The sequence below is a fragment of the Pecten maximus genome, chromosome 4 (assembly GCF_902652985.1).
Source record: "Pecten maximus chromosome 4, xPecMax1.1, whole genome shotgun sequence".
NCBI classification, from domain to species: domain Eukaryota; kingdom Metazoa; phylum Mollusca; class Bivalvia; order Pectinida; family Pectinidae; genus Pecten; species Pecten maximus.
Genome location: NC_047018.1, coordinates 33,749,335 through 33,773,637, shown reverse-complemented (window position 1 = coordinate 33,773,637; position 24,303 = coordinate 33,749,335). Strand labels below are relative to the sequence as shown.

General features: G+C 36.5%; 1 protein-coding gene across 1 annotated transcript in view; it reads left to right on the top strand.

Moving 5' to 3' along the window:
- Nucleotides 1-23,602, top strand: part of LOC117325897 — a 29,662-nt gene extending 6,060 nt beyond the window's left edge. The window contains exons 2-3 of the mRNA XM_033882401.1: nucleotides 17,675-17,896; nucleotides 22,595-23,602. Of these exons, the coding sequence (XP_033738292.1) occupies nucleotides 17,675-17,896; nucleotides 22,595-23,274 (902 nt within the window). The 3' untranslated portion in view covers nucleotides 23,275-23,602. The remainder of the gene's footprint in view (nucleotides 1-17,674; nucleotides 17,897-22,594) is intronic.
- The last annotated feature ends 701 nt before the right edge of the window (nucleotides 23,603-24,303 follow it).

The following is a 24,303-nucleotide window of genomic DNA, read 5'->3' as shown; positions in this document are numbered from 1 at the left end:
TATATCTTTTATTTAAAAAAAAATAGAAATGGTATTTTACTATGAAATAACATCTCCTTGCATTATGCACAAAAATATTATACAAACTTAGCTAAAATCCCGTTCAGGTCCACTCGATCCCATTCAGGTCCGCCTGTTTGTCAGTTCGAATAGAGACCTATTTATCGAGCTGTAAAATACATCACTATGATTTTTTTTGTACAGAAATAGTATTTTACTATGAAATAACATCTCTTCCTGTATTATGCACAAAAAAAATTATTATACAAACTTACCTATAATACAGCTAAAATCATTTATCGAGCTTTAAAAAACATCATTCAAATTTGTTTTTTCAAATGAAAATGGTGTTTCGACATGTAATAACACCCATTCTTGCATAAAACACTGAGAAATAACACATTTATAATCAATAAACACCTTTAAAACCCATTCAGGTCCAGATTCAGGTCCTTTCAGGTCCATTCATGTCACCCTCAAAATGTCATATATGCACACATATTGAAATTAGTAAATTTTCAAATATCTTTACCTGAAATACTTTATCAACATATTTCAATATTTGTTATTTGTTTACATAAACCTGTTCTGACAAAATTATACAGTACTAAAATAATGTCAATTATGAATTGATTCATTTTGTCGCATTTACATGTAATTAGATTGCGAAAAACCTGTTGTAACAAAATTATACTTAAACAACTTAATTATTATGTCACATTAAGTTAAATTCAGTAATTTTGGGTTAAAAACCATGTTATAAAGGTAACATTATTTGTTTTGATACTTTGATTTTAAAATAAGTTCAACTTTATACAAAAGGTATTACAGAAAATAATCAGACAAAATGAAAGAATTAATAGAATTTATCTAATAATCATAAGTTTACAAAATAATCTCCTTGGAAATATCATCTGCGCACAGGTAAAAATCAGTAAATTTTGAGAATATCTTTTGCCTCAAATACTATACTAACTGTAACATATTTAATTAAACCTTTTGTTTACATATGTCGAAGAAAAGAATGTGCAAGAAATAAATTCTGACAAATTAAAAGAAATTGAACTAGACTCTATTATATATTTATCATATCTCATTAAGTCAGCTTAAATTATTATAGGTGGGGAACCATATACTGTATACATTTTATTACTTTTGTATTAAGATTTATTTTAACTTACTACAAATGTTTTATAGAGATTATTTGACAATATCAAAGAATTATATAACAGGATTTAATTATCAAAATTTTACAAAATAGTCTTCGAAATGCCATCTGCACACAGGTAGAATACAGCTGCACAGGGACCTGTGTAAACAGTTCACAATGTATTTTCTGTTTTAAGGCCAACACTGCCATGGAAAATATATTAACATCAGGAGGCGCATTCTACTTTGCAGGCCTCTGACTGCAATCAATTTCCCTCTTGTGTTCTACTGAAGTAAAAATACTGTAGAAACAAAAAAAAATGAAGTTTGAACAGTTAATTGCAATTGAAGGCCTCACACCGCAGTAAATTGCGGTTGTCCTTGGACTAGACACTTTGAAGTACTTTCCTTACTGTTGATGGTGTGCGACGGGCCTCCAATGTGTTGTTCAGTGAGATAGTCACCAACTACTACAAAGAGACCCACCTCAAAATAAAAGGGTGATTATCACAGAAAACATAGAAAATCAAACATGTAAGAGTAAGATATTTATTTTCAGTGCTGTCATGGTTGTGTCCTGGATGCCGGCATACGGCAGCCCACCTGCATGTTGTTCGGTGAGGTAGTCACCAACTACTACAATGAGAACAGGCCCCAAACTAAGAGATGCCAGTTATTTTTCAGAAACCGGACAAATTTCTATCTGATAAAAGCAGGCGCGTAGCCAGGCGTACGCCCGGGCATCCACCTCATTTTTTCGGCATAGCCGTTTAATATTCTTTTGGCCCCGGATATGACGCGACAGGTAGCGTTACTGGTCAAGATGAAGTATGTGATTGGTCAATGTAGCGGTAAAAACAAAATGCAGATTTAGAGTTAAAAACGAAACAAAGTTAAGATTGAATGCAAGCTGAAGAAGTGGATGTATCTTTTCAAATGACACATTAAAAAAGTATATTTCTGATTAAAATGCAGTATTATTATTATCATAAAAAAATCATTAGAACTGATATGATTTTGTTATCCGAACGTATTAGTTCGTAATTTATTTCACCAGCAGTTTTACATCATAACCACCAGCATTAAAACTAAGCCGTTTATCTTTTTAAAGATATTTCTTGTTTCGAAATAGCCTTTTTACGCCCCGGGTCAAGCGTGTATCCCGTTTATTTATTTATTTTTTGTTTTGTTTTTGTTTTATTTCTTCCGGATTGTTGAAATCCCTGCCAGGCACTCCGATTCAGCATTTCCTTACATCTGATTCGTCAGGATTTAGATATCGTCCGAATTTGATGAAATTTGATATGTAAGTACATCAAGGACACCGGTTCCTGTCGAAGCCTCACTTTCACGCTTTAAACAAAATGGCCACCAATTTCTTGCCTCTGATTGGTGGAAATTTAAATATAGTTCGATTTTAATTCAATTTGGTAAAAGGAGGCATTAGGGGACTGCAAGTTCAACTGTGTGGGTATTTTTTGTCTTATGAACCACACAGTCTTTTTATAGGTCGAAACTCAGATATTGAGCGGTTTTGATGAAAACTGCTGAAACAGAGTTATCGCCCCTCACTACGCTTCATTCTTTCTGTGACATCCTTCAGGTGTCACCTCACTAGTAAAGTTACCTGCTAACAAATGTATTATATACACATGTGAACCTTAAGCCAAAGTTTTTTTTACAGTTCATGCTAACATGTTTTTTGCAATATTGTTTAAAAACAAAATTTTGGAATACATTTTGATCAGCATTTAAGTGTTTCCCTATTGCATAAAGAAAATGATTATGGTTCTTTACCTTAAAACTGATGGTGATTTTACCTCTTTTTGTAATTAAAGAAAATCAGCATATATTTTATTGAATATCTAATTTATTGTGAAGAAAAATGTATATAAAAATTAATTATTTTTTGAAGATTCGCAAAAAAAACCTATACATTTTTGAAAAACGTCCACAGGTGGTTATTATATATGGGTAGTGTTAGATGCTAATTACATGTAGGTAATTAGGCAGGAGCCTGACACAGCATGCTATAAATGGACCCACGGGGGGTAATTGGGGACTTGACAAAACTATAATAGCCAAGTGTTAAAACAGGCACACCTTAAGACTGATCCTCATCTGATACCTATATATATAGGTAGGGTGTTATGGAGGTATAAGGTGTATGGTGGTAATTATAACTTTGAGTTTGGGCCCTTGGGCCCAAGTGGCCATGGCAACAGGCATGTCCTGAGAGTACCAATGATACATACATGTACATGTACATAACTTGTGGTATAGATACAGTACGAGGAGGGTGATTTGGTACCCAAACGCTCACAGCACGTTTGCGCCCGTCGAGCGATGGGGATTAAAACCCCGCTGCAATCCCGCCGTAATCCCGCGCAAGCGATGTCGCTGCGATCCCGCTCACGCAGCGATTCCGCTCTGACAAGGCAACAACCCCGCTCAGCCAGCGATTCAGCTCCGGAAGGCATGCAAACCCGCTCAGCCAGCGATCCCGCTCCGGCGGGCCAGCAAACCCGCTCAGCCAGCGATCCCGCTTCGGTGGGCCAGCAAACCCGCTCTGCCAGCGATCCTGCTCCCGTAACATGGACAAAGAAATCCTGCAATCTTTTTTTTTTAATATAACGATGAATAAGAAGGAACTCATATTTATTTCATCAGAAACGTTCGCATAATGTAATGTAACGTTTACAAAATGTTTTTCGTATTCAATTGCTTGAGTTGTTTTCTGCTTGTGTAAGTATCAAATCAAGAGTAATTTGGTAGCGTAAGTAATGAAGTTTAGTTTAACAAAAATACATTTTATGGATCTTAAAGTATAATCATAGAAAAAGGTTAAACACAAAGTTATTTTAAACAACATCTTGTATCTAAAAATGTTCATACGGAAAGTAGCGTAGTGCAAAATGCAAATGTACATCTGGTTTTAATTAGATTGAGTATTCTGATATATTTCTAAGTTGTTTTGTCTTTTTGGTGTACATACATACATGTACATGTTAGCTGGATCGTATGAAAGAGGAACATGACGCAATTTGGCCTGTTTCCACCTGAAGGTGACCATTTTTAAATAAAAAGTAGTTCTCAGATTTGATATTCGCTGGTGTCAATAACAAGGGGGAAGACGTAGTTGAAGAAATATTTAAGTTTGGATGTTAATTAGACTAACTACATGAATAATAGAAAACAAAACCATCAGTTTATGCAGCATACGGAAGATTAAGAGATCAAACCACCAACATTTATCTATTTTGCATACATATGTACGTATCTACAAGTTGCGAAGCTTACAACGATGACAACTGAGCAAAATATGAGTGTGACCCGTGACGTCAAACAGCATGTTCTGTTATAGGATATTACGGTTATTTTTGACATTACGTTATCGGTAAATGTTTTTAATTTCACATTACAGTAGATTTGGTAATCTTCGTGATGGATTTAATTTCCGTATATCAACGGCGTTTTAACATAACGCGAAGAAAAGCAATGTTGAGAAGGCGTGTTTGCATGGAATTTATTAACTGCGAACTTCTCCGACTGGAGCAACCGCGAAATATTAGACAACTAGACATTATTGAACGGTTAGAAATCTATCTATATGATTCATGTTTTAATTATATTTGATCAAGTAAATACCATAGACCTTTAACATACACATTATAGTCGTTGGAATTCGAGTTCTATAAGTAATATGAATTATGTTTGTCTTTCTTGTTTTATTTCTACCATTATGATTTTGCATTGGGTCGTAAAATAAAATATGCCCAAAATGAAGTCATAAAATCCGATGAAGAATGTATCCTCATATTATAATCTACGTATACTGTCGTATAGAAATCAAATACACACATTTTATATTAAATTCAGAGGGAAAATAAATCAATACATAGATGGAAAAAAAATCGAAGAAATTCAAAACCCATCGTAAAAATCTGTACAGTACATGTGTTTGTAACACATACTTTATCGGTATAAAACACAAGTTTCCGGATTATATTCCTGTTGGGCGTTTACAATAAACCATAGGCTACATGTCAACCTGAGCTGCTAAACAGATTCATCTATTAGGCTCGTCTTCGATGGGTGGGATTGAGAGCTCTCCACAAAGGAGGATGACAAGTCATATCACACGTATGATGTCGTGGATGTGATTTTTGGTTTTTCTGGGATAAAAGAGTTCTGTATTGATCCAGCTGAGAGGGTTCGTGACGTTTTGATGTTATTGTCCCCGTCATACACCTGGCAGGGATAATGCTAATGTTTGTGTTGATTCTTACAACAGAAGACAATCGATAATCTGAAATAAAGATTTAACAAAATATAACTTTGAAAAAAAAAAAGCAAGAAAAAAAAAGTAAAAAAACAAACAAAAAAGATTAACTAACTATTCATATATATATGATATTTTGAAATGCACACGACTGATATTTTTGTCAGATAAGTATCCAGTTTCACATCACTACAAACGTAAGAAATGAATATATTTCTTGATAATCGAGATATAAAAACATGTTCAATACATATATATGAGACCATACGCCACATCAAAGTGATGGACTTCTATACTGATACACACAGATATATCTATCCAAATGACACACGACCTTGTGTGCAATATGCGCGACAGACAGCAGGTCAATGAGCATATCTTAGCCGAGATATTTCAGACCATCAAAGAACTAATTTAATTGATTTTGCATATATGTCACATGACAGGTTTTTGTATTCGTTTTTGATCGAAGCTGTAACTGCAGCTGCAGCTGTCTGACATTGCACTGTGTATGGTCACAACTGCAATTCGGGTTATCTCTGTTTTAATACATTTTTGTACCATCTTGTTGTATATATATGTAACAGAGCGCATGATTAATCAAATTTAAATCACTGCCTCCGCTAGGGATCGAACCCGGGACCTCTGGCTTACTAGTTACGCTTAACCGATCGAGCTAAAGAGAAGATCTCTCTAGCCGAGCGGTATATTGCGACTAGTATTTACCAGCTAGGGTTACATAACTTTGATTTTTATATCGAACATGATTTATTACGGATAATGTTGTTATTATGATTAGTATTGTGTGTATATATATGTAAATTGTATATGCACGTTTGGGTAAAATATCAAAGTTCGTCCTTATTAAAGTAATATGAAGATCAATCAATAAGTGTATCACGATATTGATTTATATAGGCTATGCCTGATGTCCATTCCTATTGACTTAACATCTCGTCAATAAGATGTGTTGAAATTAAAAATATGGATACTGAGTGTTCTATTTTCTTACGAAACCTGACATAAATAGTTACCCTGATTTTTTATTTAAACATATTTTTATTGTAACTTATATGTATATAAGGGATTGGGCAAAAAACACCTTTCCCGACACAAGTATACATGAAAAAAATACAGCAAGATGGCATAATATAATATTTTAATATAATATTATTTTTTAACATGTTTACAAATTGGTTTAGCGGGAGAGAGAGAGGAGAGGGGGGGGGGGGGGGGGGGGGGGGATGGGATATATATATATAAAGATATAGTGAAAGTAATTGCTCTTATTTCAATGCATGTGTATATCTTGATATGTTGCAACCATTAAACCAATACGTACATATTATAAATGTATAACTTTCAACAATACAAATTATGTACCTAATTTAAATCTGAAATATATATATAATATAATATATATATGCAAAGTTTATGTGGCCTTCTTAGATACATATAAGGCCTTCGACACTACAACACAACGGTATATTTAACAAACTTTATAATATTGGAGTGACCGGCTGTATATTTAGAATGCTACGCAATGCATATCAGGACATATATAGTGCTGTAGTTCATAATGGTGCTCAATCACGCTGGCTCAAAGTTCAAAGGTCAGTCAGACAAGGAGGAATCATCTCAACATTCCTATACTTACTTCACATTAATGACATGCTGATCGAATTGGAGTCGACTAAAGTTGGGGCAAAAGTTCAATCTATTGCATGTGGTAATCCATGTTTAGCTGATGATGTTGCTCTTGTCACCACTAATCCGAAAGCCCTGCAGACATTGTTAGACGTTGCACAAAGCTACGCTGAAAGGTGGAACTTCCAATTTAATACATCAAAATGCAAAATACTTACCTTTCGTACCGCCTGCAAAAGTATAGATTGAATAATTAACAACAATCCAATTCTAACTGTAGACAAGGATATACACCTAGGAGTACTCCTGTCCACCAACCTTAAAAACGCCGACGCCGTTGACAACGCATGTAAAAAAGGCCGCAACATGCTACATTCAATCACACGTATGGGAACCGATTGTGTATACACTAAACCGTTAACACTCATCAGCATTTACAAGAAAGTTATACTTTCGTCTGTGCTATATGGATGTGAACTATGGAATAACTTAACTAAATCCGATATTCGAAAGCTAGAAACATTTCAGCATTATGCAGTTAAATTCATTCTAAACCTGAGACCATCTACTCGATCCGACATGTGCGAAAGTATGGTTGGAATACGCAGGATTCGGTGTGAAATTGAAAAGCGGAAATTGTACTTTTTACGCTGTATTGTTAAATGCACACCTGGCAGTGTTCCGAAAGGAATTTTCATCCGTAGACTTTTCAAATATATAGATGGCCAAGAAACAAATCAAATGGGATTTATCCCCGACATCTTGTCAATTTTAATAAAGTATGGACTATTAGACTTTATTCAGTGTTATATTCGAAACGCGGATTTCCCATCAAAGATTCAATGGAAACTGTTTGTAAACGGAGCTATTGCTATATATGAGGATCGACTATCGTCCGAGAGAATGAACGGAGACAATGATTTCATTCGATTTCGGTCTGTCCATTGTACTTATAGTAAACCGTATGACATGCTTAAAACATCTGGTATCGACAAAAGAACAGTGTTATATGTATGCAAAATGCTCACGTGTGTTCCTGTGGAAAAATATGCTATATGTAAGCTGTGTAGAAAACCGTTTTATGACACTATAAGACATTTTGTTACAGACTGTTAATACCTTTACGCTAAGGGATACATTTTTAACAAAAGTGGTTGATTATTAGCTCACCTGGTCCGAAGGACCAAGGTGAGCTTATGCCATACCGTGGCGTCCGTCGTCCGTCCGTCCGTCGTCCGTCGTCCGTCCGTCCGTCAACAATTGACTTCTTCTTCATAACCACTGATCAGAATTTGACCAAATTTGGTCAGAAGCATCCCTATGGGTAGGGGACTCAAAATTGTACAAATGATGGGGCTGACCCCCCAGGGGCCTGAGGGGCAGGGCCAAAAGGGGTCAATTTGGCTATATTGATATAAATAACTTCTTCTCTGAAACCGAGCAAAGGATATTGCTCCTATTTGTCTGGAAGTATCACTATGGGGTGGGGATTCAAAATTGTACAAATGGTGGTGCTGACCCCCAGGGGCCTGAGGGGCGGGGCCAAAAGGGGTCAATTTGGCCATATTGATATAAACGACTTCTTCTCTGAAACCCAGTAAAGGATATTGCTCCTATTTGTCTGGAAGCATCACTATGGGGTGGGGATTCAAAATTGTACAAATGGTGGTGCTGACCCCCTAGGGGCCTGAGGGGCGAGGCAAAAATGGGTCAATATAGCTACCATATTGATATAAACGACTTCTTCTCTGGAACAGAGCAAAGGATATCACTCATATTTGCCTGGTAGCATAACTTTGGGGTGGGGATTCAAAATTGTACAAATGATGGGACTGACCCCCTAGGGGCCTGAGGGGCGAGGCAAAAATGGGTCAATATAGCTATATTGATATAAACTACTTCTCTGGAACCAAGCAAAGGATATCCCTCATATTTGCCTGGTAGCATCACTTTGGGGTGGGGATTCAAAATTGTACAAATGATGGGGCTGAACCCAGGGGCCGGAAGGGCGGGGCCAAATGTGGTCATTTGGGCTATATTGATATAAACAACTTCTTCTCTGAAACCGAACAAACGATATTGCTCATATTTGCCTGGTAGCAACAATATGGGGTGGGGATTCAAAATTGTACAAATGGTGTGGCTGACCCCCGGGGGGCCCGAGGGGCGGGGCCAAGAGGGGTCAATTTTGCTGTATTGATATTAACGACTTCTTCTCTGAAACCGAGCAAAGGATATTGCTCCTATTTGCCTGGAAGCAATCACTATGGGGTGGGGATTCAAAGTTGTACAAATGGTGGTGCTGACCCCCTAGGGGCCTGTGAGGCGGGGCAAAAATGGGTCAATATAGCTATATTGATATTAACGACTTCTTCTCTGAAACTAAGCAATGGATATCACTCATATTTACCTGGTAGCAACACCCTAGGGTAGGGATTCAAAATTGTACAAATGACAGGGCTGACCCCAGGGGACCTAAGAGGTGGGGCCAAAAGGGGTTATTTTGGCAAAATTGATATAAACAACTTTTTCTCTGAAAATAAGCAATGGATATCTTTAATATGTGACTGGTAGCATTCACTTTGGTTAAGGATTCAAAATTGTACAAATGATGGGGCCGACCCCCTGGAGGCTGAGGGGCTGGGCCAAAAGGGGTCAATTTGGCTAAATTGATATGAACAACTTCTCTGAAACAGCTCATATTTGACTATTAGCATCCTATTGGGGTAGGGATTCAAAATTGTATAAAGGAAGGAGCTGACCCCAGGGGGCAGAGGGCAGGGTCAAAAGGGGCCAATTGGTCTATACAAGATCTTCTCTGAAACTAAGCTATGGATATCACTCACATTTGTGTGGTAGCATCCCTATGGGGTCGCGCCAAAAGTCAATTTCATTTCATGGATTAATGTACCTTTTGGCATTTTAGTATTAAAATAAAACCAATGTACATGTACCCATATAAAATGCTTATGATATATATTGACATAGCAATACCAGCGACAAATATACTTAAGCATCATTCTTGTTTCATATCTCATGAAACCAGGTGAGCGATACAGGCCCTCTGGGCCTCTTGTTATGGAGTGCAGCCTTATCTGATAATCTCTAACCTGTCAGAAGAGCTCCTGCTCCAGACTATTTTCAAAGTGAAAATCTCAGACTTTGAATTTGACAGTGATGTTTTAACTGAAGAGTTTACCAAAGACTGTGCGTACCTACTAAAGAAATCAGCTGAAATTTACTTCCGCGCCTAAGTGATGTGAAATAAGATATGTTACTCAGAATGATTCTTAATCACGATGTGCAGTTAGCGTTATAATTCAATGTAATTATGTCCATTTCTATTTAACTTTTTCTTTTATTCCTTTTGTACTCTCAAATTTTGAGGAATAAAGAATGATGAGGTAGACTAGTAAACATGGAGCATAGGCTAAATCCTTATGTAACAACATTCTGCCCGCAGGTAAAAAAAAGCCGTAGGGGTCCGATGGGGTCACTGCGATACAGGTATACTCGCTATATTGTAATCAAAATCTGTGATTGGCAGATGTTAACAGCAGGTGAAAACATTTCTATAACGTTAACTACACTGTACACGACCGGTATTTGTCCTGTGTATAGAGGATTTATCTATATCACTTTGATTAACTCCAATCATGATTTGTAAATGACGCGATTTGTACCACGTGGTCTCCATACACACAGTTTTATTTGGATACTATAACACATGGAAATGTGTTACATGAGGAACATTAACATTGTATCACACGTACATATATATGAATAAACAATCCAGGTACAAAAACATAATATTCATAGGATTATATTACATACACGTAATCAAAGAAGAGATTTTTTTAGAAAAAAAAAGACAAATCATTTAGAACTTCGTTTATAATTATGACCTTTTAACAGACCTTTTAGTTTAGTTTTATTTGGATTTGAGCGGTAATAATTTAGAATATGTAATTTCTTTGCAAATTTTCAATGATTGCGTTTTTACAGGAAAACAGATAATGATACTCATCTCCTACATTCTCTGAAGACAAGGTTCATATCTTCTCCTGAAACTCTTTGTTACCTACCAGTTTCAATGGAAAATTTCAATTACATGTACATGTATGTACACTGTGTATCTAATACAATTAGAGTTAATCTAATCTCAGGCTTTATCGGACATAAAATGGACTGGTCAATAGCTCGGTGAAGGAGGAAATACTTCACATTGTTTGGGTCTTAGGTCTTGATAATAATGGTGACTTTCGCATAGTCAGTACGTATTTTTTTTTTTTTTTTTACTTCCGAAATAAAAAGGACAGGAAATATTCCCATGTTGTCGTTATAATTGATTAAAATATGTTTAGAATGTGTTTTTGTTGACGTTTTTATCACATACACATGACAGATGACACAAACGTATTGTTTTTCTCACAATAAAGAAAGAATATTGGACTACACACACAATCGTTTTGTGGTCTGTATAGTTTAAACTGTATTTTATTTGACAATTTCCATTTAATAGTATATATACAACATAAGATATACATACATACGTATATACTATAATGCTCTTGTAATCAAAGACCGTACTACATGTATTTCTTTGCTGGCAAAAAGCGATCGGGAAGGCAATCGATTATCCTTTACAAAAGTGTTCGATATCTCACATAATAGTTTTGTACCAGGTTGCTAAAATGGTAACAATTTTTTCAATTCTTTCAATTCTTTATTAGTCTTGCGAGTATACATCTCATCAACATCATACGATTACAAAAAATATAATCCAAGTCAGCTCGAGTAGAGCAATGCACTTGTGACGATTTTTTTTCTGATAAGAAAGTAATTAAATGATTAGCTACTATAGTTGGGAAACTATTAGCACTGATTTCGATATCTACCGGTAATATATGTAAGTGTATGTCCGTGATATTAGCCATGCAAGAGATGTCCCCGATGGACACATAAATAATGATAGTAATAAAAACACAATATCTTTAGGCCGTAGATTTAAAACTACGAAATGTTCAAATAATTGTAAAGTTTATGAAACTTACTACAGAAATTCAAAGATAATTTTCTCAAACAGACATGTTGCTAGCTAAATACTTCAAATGTCTACGTAAAAATAAGTCGAGATCAAAATAACGAGCCCCTTATGTGGCCTCTCCGAGGTCATGCACAAAACGCCATCTATACAAAGGTCAGCTAAATCAGAATTGTAATAATGCTGCCGTGGACACGTGGCTCATTGTCCACTATTAAAATGGTTACCGGATTGAGCACATTTCCGTGTTCCCCATATCCCACTCGAGGTGCACAAAAATTCTGACCAAGATCCGACCGTCCTAAGTACTCTAGAAATGATGACAAAACCGCCTTTTGACCCGTCCCCATTCCGTAAGAATGAAATAATGCTACTGCGGACACTTGGTTCATTGTCCACCATTAACCGGAATGATTACCTTTCCGTTTTCCCAAAGAAGGCGGTCACCAGTTAGCAGTCACAGGATACATTTACAATGTATTGACTCCGCTCCTAACACTAAATGACGACTATATCCAGTATTACTGGATTTATGACTCGTGAGTGTTCTTGCACATGTATGAAAATAGTCTATTTGAACTTTAATAACTACAATATTTCCCTACAAATACTTTTATCAAAATGGGCTGACATCAAGTACACTGTCATATTGTACATCATTGCAGATATAATTCAACTTATAACAACGATTTCATGAGCAATACATTACACATATGAATTTGTATCTCATAGTTGAGGTACATCATCCAATAAATACTTACGATGGACGATACAACTGAAAACATATACATGGTAATTAAAGTATAATTAATCGACACCAGGCTGTTGAAAGTCTACCGTCAATACTGATTGAGCGGGTCCTATTCAATTCCGCTCGAGCGGGTCCGCTACAAGTCCGCTCGAGCGGGCCCGCTACAAGCCCGCCCGGCGAGCGGGTCCGCTACACGTCCGCTCAAGCCCGCGCCCGAACCCGCTCAAGCCCGCGCCCGAACCTGCTGCCAATCCGCTCGAAGCCCGCTCAAAACCCGCGGCAATCCCGCTGCAAACCCGTGCAAATTCTGAGCGGAGGGCTGCGCGGGTCAACGCTCTGTGAGCGTTTGAGTACCAAATCACCCTCCTCGTACTGTATTATATGTCTCTTACAGAACATAAATGAGAATATATGAAATTTCTGATTCTTGATTCTTGATTATGTACTATGAAATGATTTCATGGTTGAATTAACAGATATAAGTGAAGTAACAATACATTGAATTTTAAAACATTTTTGCCTGATAAAATAATAAATATTAAGACATGTATGTATATATGTATACATAATACAGTGTACTTGAGAAAAAAAATCTACAAACAGTCATCAAGGCCTTAGGTAGAATTAATCATTAATATGAAATGTAAATAAACGAAAAGCATATTTTTTTTGAAATCATGAAGATAAACCTTAATTTCAAACTATAATGAAATGTTAAAAAAAAAATGATAAAAAAAACCCCACTACAAATCCAATTCATAGAGTTTTAATAAAGTTCTTGTGCAATATATATAAGAACCGCAGCCAATTTTATTTTGAGTTGATATTAGATAAAATTTAATCAACATTTAAATATACCAGGTAAAGTCAGGATGACAGATATACATGTAAGGCAGTCAATTTACACAGGTATGTATATGTAACAAATACAGGTATCTACCACAGGTGTCCAGTGGCACTGTCCATTACTTGTATAGGGGGATTTGTGGTCACACCTGACTGGACGTAGTGCACTACTAGTTTACCTGTAGCTAAAACGTAGTGCACCACTAGTTTAAACGTAGTGCACTAGTAGCGCACTAGGGTGTACAGGTTAGCTTACACTTAACTGTACCATTGTGATTGGAGTGTAAGGTATCAATAAGTTTTAGTGTTTTTCAAAGGTACCATAAGTGATCAACACAAGTCTATTATTAGGTCACATCAAAAACGTTCCGTAGGTTAATTAATTCTGGAGATATTTTTTATGCAAAACACATAATTGTTTGAGATGATTTTGTTTGTAAGTGTATTCCAGAAAATATATGCAACATACACTTTTCCAACTAATATGGCGGCACACTCGCAGTTTGTTTACCGATGGATTCATTCTAATGAATAGAACTGGTAAATTCAACAACAAGCTTGGTAAATGCTCTACGATATAGTTAAAATTTGTTTTTAACATTTATTAAACTGAAAAAACTACCGTATGAAACTGGTTAGTAATTTTTAGATTTGCTCCACATTTTTTTGCAACTATCGATAAGACTTTGAGGTTCGACAATTAACAATTCAAAAAATGTAAATACAATGTATCTGATTATAAACGTACAAAAAAATCATGATATGAACCTTAGTAGTCCTATATCATAGGACTAAGCCCAGTTGGTAATAGACTGTTAATTGGCCTACATAATCTCAGTACTCAGTAGAGCACCCAGGCCTACATAATCCCTGGTCTGATGTGCATGTTTCAAATTCTGAGCCTGTCATGGTTGTGTCCATCCATGCCTTGAGTGCCCTTGACCCTAATTGCTTTGGATGGCATTGGCTGGGCCTCGTGTATGTTGCTAGTGAGGTAGGCACCATCTACTACAAGGAGCCCCTTCCTTATAATGACACTGGCTGATCATGGGGTGATAAACTCAGCAAACACACCCCTCTGCAGATCCTTATACTCTGCAGATCCTTATACTTAAAAATTGAGTCCTGGGCCCTTTACCAAAGGATACTTCAAATGAAATTTGTTCAAATACATTCATAACACAACTGGAGATATACTTCTATGATTAGATCTATCTGCCCTATGGGGCCCTTTAGCCCATGGCAGGGAGGTGTGGTGGGGGTGAGGGTTACCTACATTAATATTGTAGCTACCTGCAAAATTGAATCAGAAAGGATGCTTTGTACTAGATTAGTTCTAAAAAATTGTCTGTTCCCCCTATTGGGCCCCACACTACAGGCATCAGAAGGCAAAGACTGTCAGTTTGTACAACATGTGTTTCCTTTGATAACTGATGAAATAAAAAAAAACCGAGGTAACTTGTCTTAATTAGATAGAAAAAATATCACAACAATAATGTGTTAGATTGTTTTATTATTATTTTAATGATGAGGTAATGTTTTTATTCTGTCATATTCTATGTATTTATTATTGAACATAAGACTGAAAAGGAATTTTTTCATTTTATTTTTTTGGCTTTATATATTTGTCACGGCTGTTTACAAATATTATTGGCTACCGACAACAAATGCATATAAGCTAAAGTGTTCTTCATAAATAAATATTCATCCACTGATATTGATACTGAATGATATCAAATTAATTTGACAACTTCATTTGCCCCACTGATTAAAATGGCCGCCTACCTTTACAAAACCTTTAACATTTAATCAATGCCATCAATCTCGAATTACAACTTTCTGACAATCAAAATTTTAGCTGAATAGCATATTTTTTTTTTAATCTTGAAGAAAATTTCTAAAACTTAACCAATACAATATGAAATTTTACAATTTTACTGATCTCTATGAATTCCAAGAAGTATAATTTGCAACGCCCCCTGTATGTGTGTGTACATGTACCAAGCATCTGGATTCCCTGTACCAAGGGAAGCAACTCTAACTCAATTAACTCAAAATTTATCTACATCTTAGTTTGACAGAAACAAATACAAACAAAACTATATATTGGTATCATTTACTTCAATGACAAATACGTCAATGGAACAAATCCATTGGAACAATCCAGCTCAAATAACTGTGAACAAATTGCAGAAAGATAATAGGCAGTCTTTTACCAATAACCCCATCTATTTAAAAGTAATAGATGTTATTATAATCTATCACTGCGACCAAAAAAGGATTCTCCTTGTAACCACTAAACATTTACAAAATTTTTCCACATTTTTTGTCATTAATGTTATTATGGAAGGGCAGACTATTTTTTGCAACAAAGCAGATAGTTGCACCATTAAGACTGTTCTTGTCAGTTTTCATGACATATGGCTCATTACGTCCTGATGGTGTCATCACCTTGAAGAATTTCTTATAATATTTACATTTGATGCTGCTGTCTCCCATTATCCCAATATTAATCTTGGTTGCTTCTATCAGCTCATCTGTGCAATCTTGATAACAAGGTGTGATTTTTACACCATTTTAATCACAGAAATGCTCTGTAATATGCTAAAAATGAATCAAATGCAATGAAATTGCTCATATTTGTCTGGTAGCATCTTAAGGGTTGGGAATTTAAAACTGTACAAATTTTGGGGCTGACCATCAAGGGGCCTGAGGGATGGAGCCAAAATATGTCCATTTGGCTACATTGATATAATTTAATTAAAATGACTTATCTGTAAACAAACATTGGATATCGCTCATATATTTCTGGTAGCATCGTCTTGGGTTGGGGATTCAAAATTGTACAAATGGTAAGGCTGCATGCCCCTAGGGGCCTGAGGGGTGGGGCCAAAAGGGAGCAATTTGGCAATATTGATATTGACTTTAAAGAAGACTTCTTCTCTTGAACTAAGCAATGTACTGTATGACATTCATATTTCATTGATAACATATCTAGGTGATTGGGATTGAAATTTATACAAATGATTGGACTGACTCCTCAGGAGCCTGAGGGGCGGGGCAAAAGGAACATTGTATTCGGTTATATTGCTATGAAAGACTTTATTCTTTTAACTTTGAAACTGATGAGATTCCCAACCCCAAACCATGTATGGCATTGCTTGGCAACACAAGGTGAACATATTCATGTTGTAAAAATAGGCCCTTGGGTTTTTCCCCACCCCTAAAGACTTAGTCCCTTTGTTATATCTTTGAAACTATTGAGACCCAATCCAATGAATGTCAATATCATTGATGGGCATCAAGAGGTATAAACACAATAATGTTGCACAAATGGTCTGTGAGTCCTTCCCCATCCCTAGGAACTTAACTGTAGTTTCTAAGATCTTTGAAGCAGTTGAGATCCCGACCCCATAATCCTTATCATTGTTGGGCTTCAAGACATAAACACAAATGCATCCTAAAATAGATGGCCTTGGGTTTCCCCACCTCTACAAAATTAGTTTCTTTGATATATCTTTGAAATGTTCAGCAGCCCATCCCATAACCATAGCATTACTTGGCATCAAGAGATAAACATAATCCTTATGATAGAATATGCACAGGGGTTCTTTCCCCACTCCATGGAACTTGAACATTATTTTGACGTGTGGTCAAATTAACCAGGTAAGAGATACAGCTTAAGCTGGCACTTCTTGTTATAAACTAGCTTCTGACTCAACTGTACAGCTTTTGTAGAGTAAACCTTTTAGCCTTCAGTGTTTTGGGCCTTCTAAGTTTTGAAGTCAGTTCAGATTATTTTGGTTGAATTCTGAATGGTAATGGTGTGACATATTTATCATTGTTCAATGTATTCAATTGTTAAATTCATTGTTTTAAATGGACAAGTGAGTCCTTGTACTCTACCTCCAGTACTTAAAAATCATTACATTGCAATCTTGTTAATATTTTCCAGAGAAAAAAAAACATGAAGAGGCAATTCAGAAAATTGTAACACAAGCCTCTCTTCTAACAAGTGGAAATAAAGAGACACACATTATGGCTGGATTTGCACATCACCTATTTTCCCAGTTGGTCCCGGGCAAGGTGTATGAGGTGGATAAATATGCAGAGCAACTACCAAAAGAATGTGGCTGTGGCTGTAAGGCTAAGATTTCTGCAGGAGACACATCAGTAGGTAAGATCAATTCGCTTTTATCAATGGACAATTATCTCCCTTGCAGAACTGAAATCAAATAAAATGTATTTAAAACTCCGACAACTTATTTTCAATAATAATAAGGCCTTCATTGCGTTCTGATATTGGGCCTGTAGCATACATGGAATGAAGGTATTAACCAAGTTTGTGTTAATGAATAGAGTAATTAGGGCCCCGCATCGAGAGATGCGGGTGCCCTATAGTAATCAGGTTGTCCTTCCGTCCGTCCGTCCGTCCGTCTGTCCGTCTGTCCGTCCGTCTGTCTGTCCGTCCGTCTGTCCGTTTTTTTTCTTCTGCACAAAAATGATTGAAGGAGATAAAGGATTTGTATCAAATTGGAACTGATGATTCCTCATGCATCCTAGATCAGATGTGTAGTATTTCATGCAAATCAGATTCAAAATGGCTGTTAGGCGGCCATATTGGATTTTAACATTAACATGAAAATACTGGATCTTTGTTGTTTTTAACTGTTCACTATTCGATTATGCAAAGTTGTCAAGAAATAAACCAAGAGTTAACTGACAGAATGATCAAACTCATAGTTCAAGGTCACAAGTTCAAAGGTCAACGGTCAAGGTCATCCTGGGTCGGCTTCAAAATGCCAGGTAATCGACCCTTTTGGATTTTAGCAGTCGAAACAATTTTGACATTTTCTTATCAATGAATGATCTTGTTCTCAATTGGAAACTTTGATTGCTTCAACAATTTAAATTCGTTTGAAGGATTTAAAAGGTCTAAAATTGTCATTTACTTTTTTTTTTAGAAAAGGAATGTAATCCTATCATTATTCAAAAGGCTTTATTCAGCACAAATCATCTAATAACATGAAATGTTTGTGCTTACTTAGTTTTCCGACGTGATATCACCATCAACTGCTCCTATACTAATAACCTAAGTTGAATATAATATTATATAACTTATTGTAGTTTGTACTAATAACCTGGTTAATTATATAAATTTCCCATTGAAGTTTGTACTTATAACCTGGTTAATCTTATAACCTGATTGATTTTAATTTGTAGCAATAACCAGGTTAACTGTAATTTTGTTTAATAAATAACCTGGTTTATTAGGGCCCCGTATCGAAGATGTGGTGCCCTATAGTAATCAGGTTGTCTGTCTGTCTGTCCGTCCGTCTGTCCGTTTTTTTCTTTTGCGCCAAATTATTGACAAGAGTTGAAGGATTTCGGTGAAAATTGGTACCACTTACAAAACCGTCTGTTGCCATGGTAACAAATGGAGGTTTCTGATTGGTTGAAATTTCTATATTGTTCGATTTCGGTGAAAATTGGTACATACGGGTTTTTAGGGAAGCCAAACACAATGGTACCACTTATGAAACCGTCTGTTGCCATGGTAACAAATGGAGGTTTCTGATTGGTTGAAATTATTGGGAATTTTCGAGTTGATTTTGGGAAAAAATCAGGCTAAAACGCATTGAGAATGGGGTCGTTTGGCGCACCCAGTTATATAGGCAGGAAAAACACTGACAATAATTATTACATTTACCCTGAAGGGTCAGACACATAGCGGGGCCCTTTCTGACGTGTCAGTGTTCTAGTTCTGACTTGCATTCAATGTCACAAGGATAAAATGTCTGATGAACTTCTTCTATATAACCAATCGATGCTGGGTCATGGTAGATGTATTTTTAGCTCACCTGCCCGAAGGGCAAGTGAGCTTATGCCGTGGTGCGGCGTCCATCGTCGTCCGTCCGTCCGTCTGTCCGGCGTCAACTTTTTCATTTAAACAACTTCTTCTCAATAACCAAGAGGCCCAGGGACTTGATATTGGGCCTGTAGCATGCTTGGGTGAAGGGCTACAAAGTTTATTCAAATAAATGACCTTGACCTTCATTCAAGGTCACATGGGTCAAATAGGCTATAATCTTCAAACGACTTCTTTTCAATAACCAAGAGGCTCAGGGACTTGATATTGGGCCTGTAGCATGCTTGGATGAAGGGCTACTAAGTTTGTTCAAATAAATGACCTTGACCTTCATTCAAGGTCACAGGGCTCAAATAGGCTATAATCTTCAAACGACTTCTTCTCAATAACCAAAAGGCCCAAGGACTTGATATTGGGCCTGTAGCATGCTGGGGTGAAGGGCTACAAAGTTGTTCAAATAAATGACCTTGACCTTCATTCAAGGTCACATGAGTCAAATAGGCTATAATCTTCAAACGACTTCTTCTCAATAACCAAGAGACCCAGTAACTTGATATTGGGCCTGTAGCTTGCTGGGGTGAAGGGCTACAAAGTTTGTTCAAATAAATGACCTTGACCTTCATTCAAGGTCACATGGGTCAAATAGGCTTTAATCTTCAAACAACTTTTTCTCAATAACCAAGAGGCCCAGGGACTTGATATTGGGCCCGTAGAATGCTGGGCTAAAGGGCTACAAAGTTTGTTCAAATAAATGACCTTGACCTTCATTCAAGGTCACAGGGGTCAAATAGGCTATAATCTTCAAACGACTTCTTCTCAATAACCAAGAGGCCCAAGGACTTGATATTGGGTCTGTAGCATGCTGGGGTGAAGGGCTACAAAGTTTGTTCAAATAAATGACCTTGACCTTCATTCAAGGTCACATGAGTCAAATAGGCTATAATCTTCAAACGACTTCTTCTCAATAACCAAGAGGCCCAAGGACTTGATATTGGGTCTGTAGCATGCTGGGGTGAAGGGCTACAAAGTTTGTTCAAATAAATGACCTTGACATTCATTCAAGGTCACATGGGTCAAATAGGCTTTAATCTTCAAACAACTTTCTCAATAACCAAGAGACCCAGGACTTGATATTGGGCCCGTAGCATGCTGGGGTGAAGGGCTACAAAGTTTGTTCAAATAAATGACCTTGACCTTCATTAAAGGTCACATGGGTCAAATAGGCTATAATCTTCAAACAACTTCTCAATAACCAAGAGGCCCAGGGACTTGATATTGGGCCTGTAGTATGCTTGGGTGAAGGGCTACAAAGTTTGTTCAAATAAATGACCTTGACCTTCATTCAAGGTCACATTGGTCAAATAGGCTATAATCTTCAAACGACTTCTTCTCAATAACCAAGAGGCCCAGTGACTTGATATTGGGGCTGTAGCATGCTTGGGTGAAGGGCTACGAAGTTTGTTCAAATAAATGACCTTGACCTTCATTCAAGGTCACTTGGGTCAAATAGGCTATAATCTTCAAACGACTTCTTCTCAATAACCAAGAGGCCCAGGGACTTGATATTGGAGCTGTAGCATGCTGGGGTGAAGGGCTACCAAGGTTGTTCAAATAAATGACCTTGACCTTCATTCAAGGTCACAGGGGTGAAATCAGCTTAAATCTGTAAACAATAATTTTTGCGATAGCCATGAGCCTCCCAGACCTGATAGTAGGCCAATAGAATGCTGGAATGAAGGACTAGAAAATTTATTAATATGAATAAACCTAGCTTACTATGATATTTGAATAAAGAGATAAATGACCTCAATCAATTTCAAAACTGCTGTAGAGCCAGGTGAGCGATACAGGCCCATTGGGCCTCTTGTTGTAGTAGCTTGCTGGGGGAATTGGTTTTTAGATTAGCAGTTATTGGCTTAAGGAAACCAAACAGATACAAGTGAGTGGTTCAGGTCTATTGGGCCTCATGTATTCTTAGATTTACCAGAAAATGAATCAATTCATTAATTTGAATACTATCTAGTATTAATGAGAATTATGGTGGGCTGTTCAAATCATCCTCAGTGTCCGTGGTCCGTTGGCTATCCATCCCTATTCAATCCTTAATTGTTATCACTATTTTGAAGTAATAGAATGATATTTCTCAAATTTTATGTGTATGATTCCTGTGGTCTAAAAGTATACGTAATGCCCATTTAATTTTGAGATTGATTAGACAAATGAAATGCCAAACAGACTGTTATCTTGGATTGGCAGTTGAAGTTTATATTGCTATTTCTTTGAGGAATTGAAGCAATATTTCTCCAAATTGATATGTAGGTTCTCCACTTTGCTTTTTTGTACCCATGCAGTCAAAATTGAATTCGCTAACTGAACAAAACGGCTGACACTGGTGGCCATCTTAGATTTAGAAAGTTTAAGATTGTTGTTGATATATAAACATTGTACATGAGATGAGCTGGGTATTTTTTATACATGACTGACAGATGGCCATCTTGGTTTTTGTTGACATACATGTAGTTATGGTGTAGTAATATAAGTGAAGAAGTTCTGGATGGATCATTTTCATTTCACATGTATGTTTCTCTTGCTTCCTAATTGATCATTTTGACACTGATCAGAAAAACAACATGGCCAAAAGGTTGCCATGGCTGTTCTTGACAGTCATATCTTATTATCACGATTTCTGGAGAAGTTCTTAAAGGATTATTCTCAAACTGCACAAATACATATAGGGTCACCTAGATGAAGTCCCTATTTGTAAGTAGTTCATTTAGGGGCCGATGAAAATAGTTGTTATTAACTTCCATAAGGAAACTTTAACATGGACATACAACAGCCTCCCAAACACACATTCGCAATCACCACACGTTAAACAATAATAAACCAGTCAAAAAATAAGAGTAAGATTAAGATCAGCTCACATAGTGTTACTCAGGTGACTATTTTTAGACCTTTTTTATACCTGTGAGAGTACAGATACTCATTTGTATTATTTGTCAACAGGATCAAAGAGAACATGGCATGGCAGAGTCGATACAATGGTGAACCGTACAGTTGCTGTGGTATTCGGAAAAAAACAAACTGATGACTTTCAAGAGATTGAGGATGATGAAAGTGATAATGATGAACCTCAAAGAAAACAAAGAAAGGTAGAAACTGACAAAAATTGTGATATAGTAGGGGAATACAAGAGACGTCATCAGTGTGTTCTGCTGGACTCAAAGGTTTTGGAGCAAGTCTTGGCTGAAGCTATTACAAATGGATTTGCTCAAGTTAACCGGAACAAAAGTGCTCTATCAGGTTTCTTTATTCCAACGATTGGAACCACATCAGATCATGTTTCTATTTGTTTGTATGACCCTGAAAGTGACTGCTTACTGCACATCAGGGAAGAGTACAAGTTATGGTATCCAGGTTCTAAATACAAACTAAATGAGTTGACCATAATTGTCATTTGGCTGTTCTTGAATTTCACAGTTTTAACTCGGAGAAAATTGGCTGATGCATTTGGGTTAAATATTGATAAGTCAGGATTACATGCAGACTTGAAGGAAAATCTGGTGTATTACAGAGAGGTAAAAACAGAAGAGAATTTTGTTTCACAAGCGCCTGTTCAATCGCCATGGAAATATGTCCATGCACACCCCATAAAGCCAGCAGAACCAAGTTTGAGGGAAACATGAATACTAAAAAAAATTGATTGGTGTCTGTATTATCAGATCATCTGGCTCAAAGTATGAGGATGATATGTAAATGGTTTGACTGCACTAAGAAGACCTTTCACTTCCTTGCAAGTAATGATCTTATGAATACTGTTCTAAACTTCTGAGGAAGCTTAAAATGTGCAATTTTATCAAAGCCACAAAATAGTATGTCATGTTACATTTGTATGAAAACTTTTCAAAACTTTTTCAATGTCCATCTGCGTGAGTGAGGTCAAAGTTGAAATGTTCCTGAGATTGTCTTGACCTAGTTATATTAAAACATGGTTGTTTTGAAAAAAAAATGAAATGATTTGTTGTGTTATTTAGACTATAAGTGGTCATATTTCTGATCCCACTCTAAATGTTTTATATTAATCTAGTAATCTAGGGCGAAGTTAACATAGAAGTAAGGATTATTAAAATAAATGAAATTTTTAACAATGTCACTCAACAAATAAATCAATTTTACTCACGGGTAGTTTTCGACCACTACCTGGTGGCCTTCTTCAGCCCTTACTATGGTCAGTCTGGAGCTACAGACTAATCTGGTGTGGGATTCAGTCAAGTGACCAAGAGATTATTGATTATTATTATAAGTTCCTCACTTTGTGTTTTGTGATAGTCAATTTATGCTGTGAAAGTGGATTTCTTAATAATGTCCAACAACAGAAAACAAAATAGACTGCAGGGTCACTCCTCCAAAAAACATTTTACACAAACCTTAACTCATGTCCCACATGATTTTACATACATGTATATTGAAGCATACATGTAGTTGTCCAATAACCTTGACATAATGAATAGCTAAACATACAGCAAATGCTCCATACAATCTAATAGAGAAAATGCACTTTTAACCTTTTATCCAAACAAACTAGGGATAATCATGAACTTCTTTAAAGGATGTCTGTTTCTTACGATTCTTTATTTTCTGTCATATCTGTTATTTTAGTCCATCTATACTAACTCCTGCTCCCTTTCTCTCTACTGACATCTATAAATGCTAGT